The sequence below is a fragment of the Ostrea edulis genome, chromosome 6 (assembly GCF_947568905.1).
Source record: "Ostrea edulis chromosome 6, xbOstEdul1.1, whole genome shotgun sequence".
Lineage (NCBI taxonomy): Eukaryota > Metazoa > Mollusca > Bivalvia > Ostreida > Ostreidae > Ostrea > Ostrea edulis.
The window spans coordinates 20441236-20450759 of record NC_079169.1 but is presented as its reverse complement, the minus strand read 5'-3'; the positions used below and the strand labels follow the sequence as shown (position 1 = coordinate 20450759).

General features: G+C 37.3%; 2 protein-coding genes across 2 annotated transcripts in view; both read right to left on the bottom strand.

Moving 5' to 3' along the window:
• Positions 1–7448: 7448 nt before the first annotated feature.
• Positions 7449–9296, bottom strand: LOC125647049 (uncharacterized protein K02A2.6-like). Its single transcript, XM_048873745.2, has one exon. It carries the CDS (start codon positions 9294–9296, stop codon positions 7449–7451), a length of 1848 nt encoding a protein of 615 aa, XP_048729702.2.
• A 45-nt stretch (positions 9297–9341) lies between these two features.
• Positions 9342–9524, bottom strand: part of LOC125647048 (uncharacterized protein K02A2.6-like) — a 1188-nt gene continuing 1005 nt past the window's right edge. Inside the window, exon 1 of the mRNA XM_048873743.2 lies at positions 9342–9524. This exon is cut by the window's right edge and continues 1005 nt beyond it. Within this exon, the coding sequence (XP_048729700.1) occupies positions 9342–9524 (183 nt within the window).

The window sequence follows — 9524 nt, the reverse complement described above, 5'->3', positions numbered from 1 at the left end:
GCGGGTAATCTATTTTCGAAAATGCCGCGTAGGGTGGTGTTTTTCTGGTGTCGGCAGACGAAATAGGTAACATAAAACGTTTCTGACTGCGTTATTCGGCATCAATTCTGTAAACTGATTTTTAATGAATTTTTTTCCTCTATAGTAATATATAGTGAAAATAATTACCGGTGTGATACCTTTAGGTGTGATACTAGAGCAATTTCAAGAGTTATCGTTCTTTTGTTGGAGTTGTGTTGCATTAAAAAACACTAAAATATATACTCAACAAAACAAAAAAGAAAAAAAAAGAAAAGAAAAAAAAAAAACGCATATTAAGATTATACATAATAATTTAATTCTTCAGTTTATATCTCATTTTTATTCTTTTAAAGTTTAAATGCAGTAAACCGTCCTGTGATAAAAATCAAACATGTCTCGTGTTGCTGTGTTGAACAGTTAAGAATAATATCACAGCTTCTCTCGATCCATACAAGGTAACAATTTAATGACTGCATTACAGTGAGTTTTAATATCGCGTATGTCCTCCGTTTGCATCAATTCCAGCCTGAACACGTCTTGTCATAGAGTTAATAAGCTTGTTGATGGTAACCTGAGGGATATTCCATTCCTGCAACAAGGCCTGCTCTAAATCCTGGTTGGTGGTTGGTGGATTGGGACGGCGTCTAACTCGTTTATCCAGCTCATCCCATAGATGTTCAATTAAATTAAGGTCTGGTGAGAACGCTGGCCATAGAAGAACATCCACGTTGTTCGTCTGCAGAAAATCCGAGCACACCCTTGCCACATGCGGCGGTGCGCTGTCCTGTTGCAGAGTCAGATTGTGCTGATGGACAAATGGAACAGCCAAAGGAGCAAGGGTTTCATCACGATATTTTAGTGCATTCATATTGCCATGAATTACGTGGAGTGGTGTTCGCCCTCCGTAAACAATACCTCCCCACACCATAACGTTTCCACCAAAGCGATCTCTTTCAATTACACAACAGTCTGCAAAACGCTCATTCTTCCGGCGATATACACGTGGACGACCATCAGCTCTATACAAGTTGAATTTCGACTCATCTGTGAAGAGAACTTGATGCCATTGTCGTCGCCTCCAAATTCTAGGGTCATGCTGCCTTAACCAATCCATTCGTCCCTGGCGACGTCTCGGCGTTAGTGGATTTCCAATGTATGGACGTCGTGCACGAATTCCAGCTCCTCGCAGTCTGTTACGAACAGTTTGAGCACTTATACGCTGATTTCCTCGTCCAGCAATTGTAGCAGCAGTCTCTACAGCAGTTTTGAATCGACTGTGCAGGTGCTGAAGGCGGATCTGACGGTCCTGCCTGGGAGTGGTAACCCGCGGACGGCCAGTTCTTGGTTTGTCATCTGTGCTTCCCAGCTGGTGGAGACGAACATTTAACCGCTGCACAGTCGATTGATGTACTCCAAATGCAGTTGCAACATCCTGTTGCGTAACTCCGGCTAATAGCATCGTTACAGCCCAGTTGCGTTCATCTTTGTTTAGGCGCGGCATTGAGGCATCAAACATGCCATAAAATCTTAAATATGGTTTTGATAGGAGTGTTTGTTGTTTCCCTAAATCCAAAATATTAATGACAATAGACCCCGATTTACAAGAAATCGTGCAAAACACTCTTTTTATAAACATGATTAACCAAGGAAACATTTCGACACTGGGGTTTGAAAGGGCCATGCTGTGTTTTAAATAGGCCACAGGTATACATTGATAGACGTGATAGTTATTTCATGTACTGTTTCAAAATTTCTTTGATGAGTAAAAAATATGCGTTTCTTTTTTGTTGAGTATATATATATATATATAATAACAAGTTGCTGTCCTTTAAAAAAGGACTAAATATGTGGACCATACGTTTTTTGAAATAACTGATAAAACATTAATATTCTAGGTTGAAATAAAGATATCTTGAAATATGAAGATATATCGTCATAAGTCTTTTAGCTATCTAGAGCTGTACATAATGATATATAGGCCTAATGGATATGAAATATTTGTAGTTTTGACCTTTAACCTCAGAATTAAGAGAGACATTTGGACCTTAAAGTTCAAATTCACATTTTGATCTAATACATTTAATAAAAAGATATCTTTTACAGGAAAACAACATTTTATTATATATATTTAAAACGTCAAGAGCCTTTGATAATAATTGAACGTTTGAGTTTCAAACATGCACCTAATCTAATGATGCAAATCTGGCAACAAAATACATATGTACCTTAGTCCAATGTTATATGTATAAATCTGGCAAGAAAATATTGATGCTCATGAGCTTGAGTGTAGTTTTTTATTTCAAGAACTTAGAGCAACTTCACAAATGATACCCATTTTAAGATTTGAACACAATACCTTATATGGACTTCCTTTATTGAGCATTGCTGAGGTGAATAATTATGTCATGTAAGTGTGTACAAATGAATGAATTAGACTCCATAACATCAATCGTTTTTTATTTCGAACATTTTATGTCGATTCGATATACCCCGGTGAACAAATAAAAGACACGTCATAGTCTTCCACATCTGCTTCGTACTTAGATAATTTATTGAACATAGGTGCTAAACTAACAACTCAAAGAACATGACCCACAAACCATGAAAAATGGCCTAGCCTGGGATATTGATAATTTCCGTATATAATAAGCTTCGGGATATAGGCGTTCTAGAAATGTTTTTCTTTTTTTCATATATTCTATACTTTTTTGTTAATATGACGTTGAATATTGTGGTATTTAATGTTAAAAAATTAACATTTCGGGATACACGTCACAACAATAAACCTCCAATGACCATGTACAACTCAACTGTATGACAAACGGAATGATTTCAGCTTGTCCATCGTCAACTTCCCATTTTTATGTAGTAATATTCCATTATCACCAGCATGCGGTGTTTATGTCTCTCAGATGATTCAATACGAAAGAGTTTGTTCTGTGTCTGATCAGTTTTTAAATCGAGGCAAGCTTCTGACAAACAAGTTAATGATGCAGGGGTTTAAACAATCTCGTTTAAAGTCAGCATTTCGTAAATTATATGGTGGTTATAACCATCTAGTTTGCGAATACAGCTAGTAAAGGGTCAAATGCTGTTTGATGTCTTTCTTACTGATTGTTAGACCGCTCATCACACAATGATTTTGACTACGGATAACTCCGTTTACCTGATCAAACTATACTTCCCACAGTGATGTGACCGGTAGACATGGGGTGCTTACCCCTCCTAGCCACCCGAACCCACCTCTGCTGCTTCCAGGGGTCCGTGTTTGCCCAACGCTTAATTTTGTATTCCTTGTTGGAGCTATGAGATTGACCATTGTTCAATATCTTCACCTTTTCACATATCAGACACGCAACTTATGCACTCAAATCTAAACCTACGGCACATCCAACACGCAGCTTACACATTCTATCAAGTCCTCATAAACATCAAACACACAGCTTACACATTTTGATCAAGTCCTCCAAATCATAAAACACACAGCTTATACATTCTAATCAAGGCCTCATAAACATCCAACACACAGCTTACACATTCTATCAAGTCCTCCAAATCATCAAACACACAGCTTACACATTCTAATCAAGTCCTCATAAACATCAAACACACAGCTTACACATTCTAATCAAGTCCTCCAAATCATCAAACACACAACTTACACATTCTATCAAGTCCTCATAAACATCAAACACACAACTTACACATTCTATCAAGTCCTCATAAACATCAAACACACAGGTTACACATTCTAACCAAGTCCTCATAAACATCAAACACACAACTTACACATTCTATCAAGTCCTCATAAACATCAAACACATAGCTTACACATTCTAATCAAGTCCTCATCAACATCCAACACAGAGCTTACACATTCTAATCAAGTCCTCATAAACATCCAACACACAGCTTACACATTCTAATCAAATCCTCATAAACATCAAACACACAGCTTACACATTCTAATCAAGTCCTCCAAATCATAAAACACACAACTTATACATTCTAATCAAGTCCTCATAAACATCCAACACAGAGCTTACACATTCTAATCAAGTCCTCATAAACATCCAACACACAGCTTACACATTCTAATCAAGTCCTCCAAATCATAAAACACACAACTTATACATTCTAATCAAGTCCTCCAAATCATCAAACACATAGCTTGCACATTCTAATCAAGTCCTCCAAATCATAAAACACACAACTTATACATTCTAATGAAGGCCTCATAAACATCCAACACACAACTTACACATTCTAATGAAGTCCTCATAAACATCCAACACACAACTTACACATTCTAATCAAGTCCTCCAAATCATGAAACACACAACTTATACATTCTAATGAAGGCCTCATAAACATCCAACACACAGCTTACACATTCTAATGAAGTCCTCATAAACATCCAACACACAGCTTACACATTCTAATGAAGTCCTCCAAAACACCAAACACACAGCTTACACATTCTAATCAAGTCCTCATAAACATCAAACACACAACTTACACATTCTAATCAAGTCCTCCAAATCATAAAACACACAACTTATACATTCTAATCAAGTCCTCATAAACATCCAACACACAGCTTACACATTCTAATCAAGTCCTCATAAACATCCAACACACAACTTACACATTCTAATCAAGTCCTCATAAACATCAAACACACAGCTTACACATTCTAATCAAGTCCTCATAAACATCCAACACACAACTTACACATTCTAATCAAGTCCTCATAAACATCCAACACACAGCTTACACATTCTAATCAAGTCCCCATAAACATCAAACACACAGCTTACACATTGTATCAAGTCCTCATACACATCAAACACACATCTTACACATTCCAATACATCAAATAATATTCTTATCCTCCGTAAATTTTGTTTTTAGAATTCTACTTATTTGAGTGTGAAACAACAAACGAAAAAATGACAGAGGTGCTTCTCATTTGATTCATCAGATTATTAACATGTAATATTTCTATGTAAATGTTTTTCGTTTTGCAGATACAATGTATATACTGTACATTTCTATATAAGCACTCCTCTATTTAAGGAATGACTTTAATTCTGGGGCAAGTTATACGAGTATGATCTGGTTTGGGTCAGTTATCCGCGAAATTATAACCTGGTTTGGGTCAGTTTACGCTTTATAATCTGCGAAGCTGATTATAAAAAAGCGTATACTGACCCAAAGCAGGTTATACTCGTATAACTTGCCCCAGAATTAAAGTAATTCCTTATGATTTAATGCAGGAGACAAAGATACTAACCTTCGTTTATCAAAATGTACATAATCTCTGAAAAATACAAGTCAACTGAGCCGCGCAATGATTCACTTAGCAACAACGATGTTGCTGAATTTAACTACAAACTTTTGCACAATCTTTTATGCAACAATTATCTACTTAGCAAATGGAAAAAAGATGTTCATAGAAACTGTACATTTTGTGCTGATGTCATTGAAAACAATGAACATTTAATTTTTGAATGTCAAAATGTAAGACAGATATGGAATACTGTTGAAATGGTGCTTGAAATTGACATTCGATGGAAACATATTGTTCTCGGCTTTTTTCATGAAGATAATCCTAAAGTGCATACATTTAACTTTGTGATTTCATATATTGCTTTCAGAATTTACAAATGTAAAATGATGTTAAGACTTGAAAACAAAACTGAAAGTGTTAATAATCTTTTGATACAGGTTAAAATAGACTGTTATAGAACATACTTAACATTAAGAAAATCAAAGTACGATTTCCTAGATCACAAATTATTTGAGAGACTTTCTTTGTTACTTTAATGCTTTATATTATAACACATGTATTGCAATAATCTGTATGTACTATGTATCTGATATTCAGTTTCCAACAATAGCATTCCACCAGTACTTGAGGGTGACCTGTTCCTCAGTACTTGTTGTTAGGGGAGTGGTGAACTGTTTGTGATTGTGTCTCCCCTGCAACAATATGGATCAATCATTGCTTTATATGTATTAAGTGTAGATTAGATTGTGCATACTGATATACTATTGACACTTAAATATACTTTGCTTTTTTTTTAGTTGAAAAATATTGCTATCTAGCATGTAAATCTTTAAGTGAAAAAGAAAAACAATATTATCAACTATACTGTTTGATATCATGTAGATATATTTCTTAAATATGCATACATGTATAGTTAACACACACACACACACATATATATATATATATATATATATATATATCCAATCCATGGAGCCCCTGGCACCCTAGGTGAGGATTATTCGGGGGTCTCTGCGGAGACATTACCCCCAAATATCAAATGTATGTTAGCTAGAAATAAAAGATATTGAAAGGAAGGGAAAAAAAAACAAAAAAAAAAAAAAACGAGGAAGCGTCTACATTTGACTGTGAAGGTGGCCATCTTAACTCGTTGTCAATTTGTCTTACTTAGTTCAACAGAGCCTAGCCTATTTATTGAATTATTGTACCGAAGATGAAGTTTGTCATGACGGAAAATAGGTGTAAACTATGCATGCAATGCATATTTCGCTGCCCTTAAATAGAGATCGACTTTGAAGTCGCTTACCTCCGACAGATTGAGAAAAATACTGGAAATTGCATTGTTTAGGCTTAGATATACCCAAAGTAAGTCTTCAAGTATCAGAAAATGCAATAATTTGCGGCCTTTAACTCTGTGAAAATTTCTATTACATGAAAACTTATCCTTGCATGCAACGATTACGTTGTCACTAATGGTAAATCCAACACAAGAACAGGCGTGGATCCATATTTTTTTTCCAGGGGGGGGGGGGGGGGTCGAACCTTTTCACAAAATCGAACCCGTGATACAACTCATTTTTCTTATAAATCGCTATATTGTAATTTTTTCTATGTTTGCAAATTCCAGGGGGGGGGGGGGAAGGGGGGGGGGTCCCCCGACCCCCCTGTAATAATTCGATGGCTGATATACTATGAGGATAAATCAGGCTGGTTTATCATGCAGGAATACACACATATTCGACATCCAAGCGTTTATTAGAAAGTCAAGCATTTTAATGAATAAGATGATAACAAAATGAAACTAGACAATTCGTACATAAATCATTCTATTATGACATCTCCCCCTTTTTAAAGAAAAGTTAATGTGTTAAATTTATGCATTGTATTTGAAATGTTAACAAGATCTAATAGTGGAATAAACGTGACTAGATTTTACATGACTAGATTAACAAATTTGGTAAGTTACTGCACCAGGAAGATTAAAGTGAATGTACATTTATAAACATACCAATGTCAAGTTACTTAACTCTGACAAAATGAAATACCAAATGCAATCATAATTCACAAGACAGTTGATATAACACAAGACAGTCCATATCGCAAACATCTGACCAAGTAGCGCGAAGTTAACATATCACTTCCAGGAAACAAAGTCGTCATAACGAGTAGGTTTGACAATGGTTCTTCCCGATCTAGTTACTGTCGGTTGGATTCCAGTTTGCGACATTATCTGTTCACTTGCTTGATAACAATTGGGTTTCTCAATTGCCATGGATGGACCATTGTTAAAATCATCAAGTAAAGTGTCGGTAAGATCTGCTGTTTTGGGACTTTGGAGTACACCAGTAGGTTTGGAAGACGCAATTTTCACATGTCTTCTATTGCGACGTACGGTTCCACGAGGAGTTTCAATAATGCATGTCCTTTGATCAGGATCGAAGCTCTTGACAATTCCTGTATCTTTCCACAAGTTTTCGTTGTCAAGCTTCACCATAACTCTTTCCCCTTCTTTGAAACCAGGTAATGGACGCACCGCGTTATGTTTGTCGTAGTAGAATCGGTAGCGTTCTTTTGTTTCCTCATCATGACTGCGAATAGTGTTGAGATCTGGCCATCTTGGGCACAGTGTTTTGTCCAATGTTGGTAAAGCTGTACGGATTCTTCGTCCCATTATCAATTCAGCAGGACTTACACCAGTTGTGGCGATTGGTGTTGATCTATATACCATTAGTGCTCTAAATATGTCTGGCTGCTTCAGAATGTGTTTGGCAATTTTAACTCCACTTTCTGCTTCTCCATTTGCTTGGGGATAATGAGGACTTGAGAATAGCTGAGTGAAGTTGTAGTCCTTAGCAAATGTTTTGAAGGTTTGCGAAGTAAACTGGGAACCATTATCTGTAGATAGTACTTCCGGAACGCCCCATCTAGCGAAGATATTCTTCAATTTGCCAATAACTTGGTCGCTCGTAATACTAGGTAAGTGTGCTATTTCCAGATATCGTGAAAAGTAATCCATCACAGCTAAGTAGCGCTCGTCATCTATTCCAAACAAGTCAGCTGCGATTCTTTGCCAAGGGCGCTCTGGCAATGTAGTTGTTTTCAGCGATTCCTTCCTCTGGGTTGGTCTCTGTGTCTGACAAATTTCACAATTTGCCACTCTTGTGGTTATATCCTTAGAAATGCCAGGCCACCATACAGCGGTTGCTGCACGCTCACGGCACTTTGAAATGCCCATATGACCATCATGTATGGTTTCCAGTATTTCACTGCGAAGTGTTCCTGGAATAACTATTCTGTCACGGAATAGCAGAAAACCTTCAAATATAGAAAGTTCACTTCTTGAGGCAAAGTAGTCTTTGGCTCTTTCTGGAATCGAGCTGATGTGGTTTGGCCAACCTTGTTTAGTCAAGTCCATAACGAGTCTCAGTTCATTGTCTCGTTCTGTTTCCAGTCTAATCTGTTCTAGCTTCTGATCCGACATAGGTTTTGACTCTACGATAGAGTTCACATATGTAGTTACTTCTTCGGCAGTTTGTCTGTCTGTATCTGAACACTTTGAAAGACTTCTGGACAGCGTGTCTGGGACAACCATCAGTTTCCCTGGGACGTACTCTGCAATGACGTTGAATCGGAGTAGACGCATGAGTAGTCGCTGACATCTGACTGGCGTTCTATCAATGTCTTGACTATTGATTAGGGGTACTAATGGCTTGTGATCTGTAAGCAGTTTGAAACTGTCAAGTCCAACTAAGTATCGAGAAAACTTCTCGCACGCCCAAACTCCTGCAAGACATTCTTTCTCAATTTGCGCATATTTAGTTTCCGTATTTGTCATTGTGCGAGAACAATATGCAGTAGGTTTTAGTTCGGTGCCCTCCTGTTGGAAGATTGCTCCACAGAGGCCATAGCTACTCGCATCTGCACTGACCACTATGGGCTTCTGGGTGTCGTAGAAGGTCAAAACTGGGGTCTTGGTGAGCATGTCCTTGATATCGTCAAATGCTTTCTGTTGTGGTGGTCCCCATAGTCATGCAACATCAGACTTCAGGAGATCTGTGATAGGTTTCATAGTAGCTGACAGATCTGGCAGGAACCGTCCAAGATAATTGATCATTCCAATGACCCTGCGCAATTCATTCACATTTGTTGGCGCATTCAGCTCCTTAATCGCTTTCACTCTCTCAGGATTTGGACTAATTGCCTTTTCACG

Coding starts and splice junctions, on each gene's coding strand:
- LOC125647049 (XM_048873745.2), bottom strand. CDS start 9,296: ATGCTCACCAAGACCCCAGTTTTGACCTTCTACGACACCCAGAAGCCC.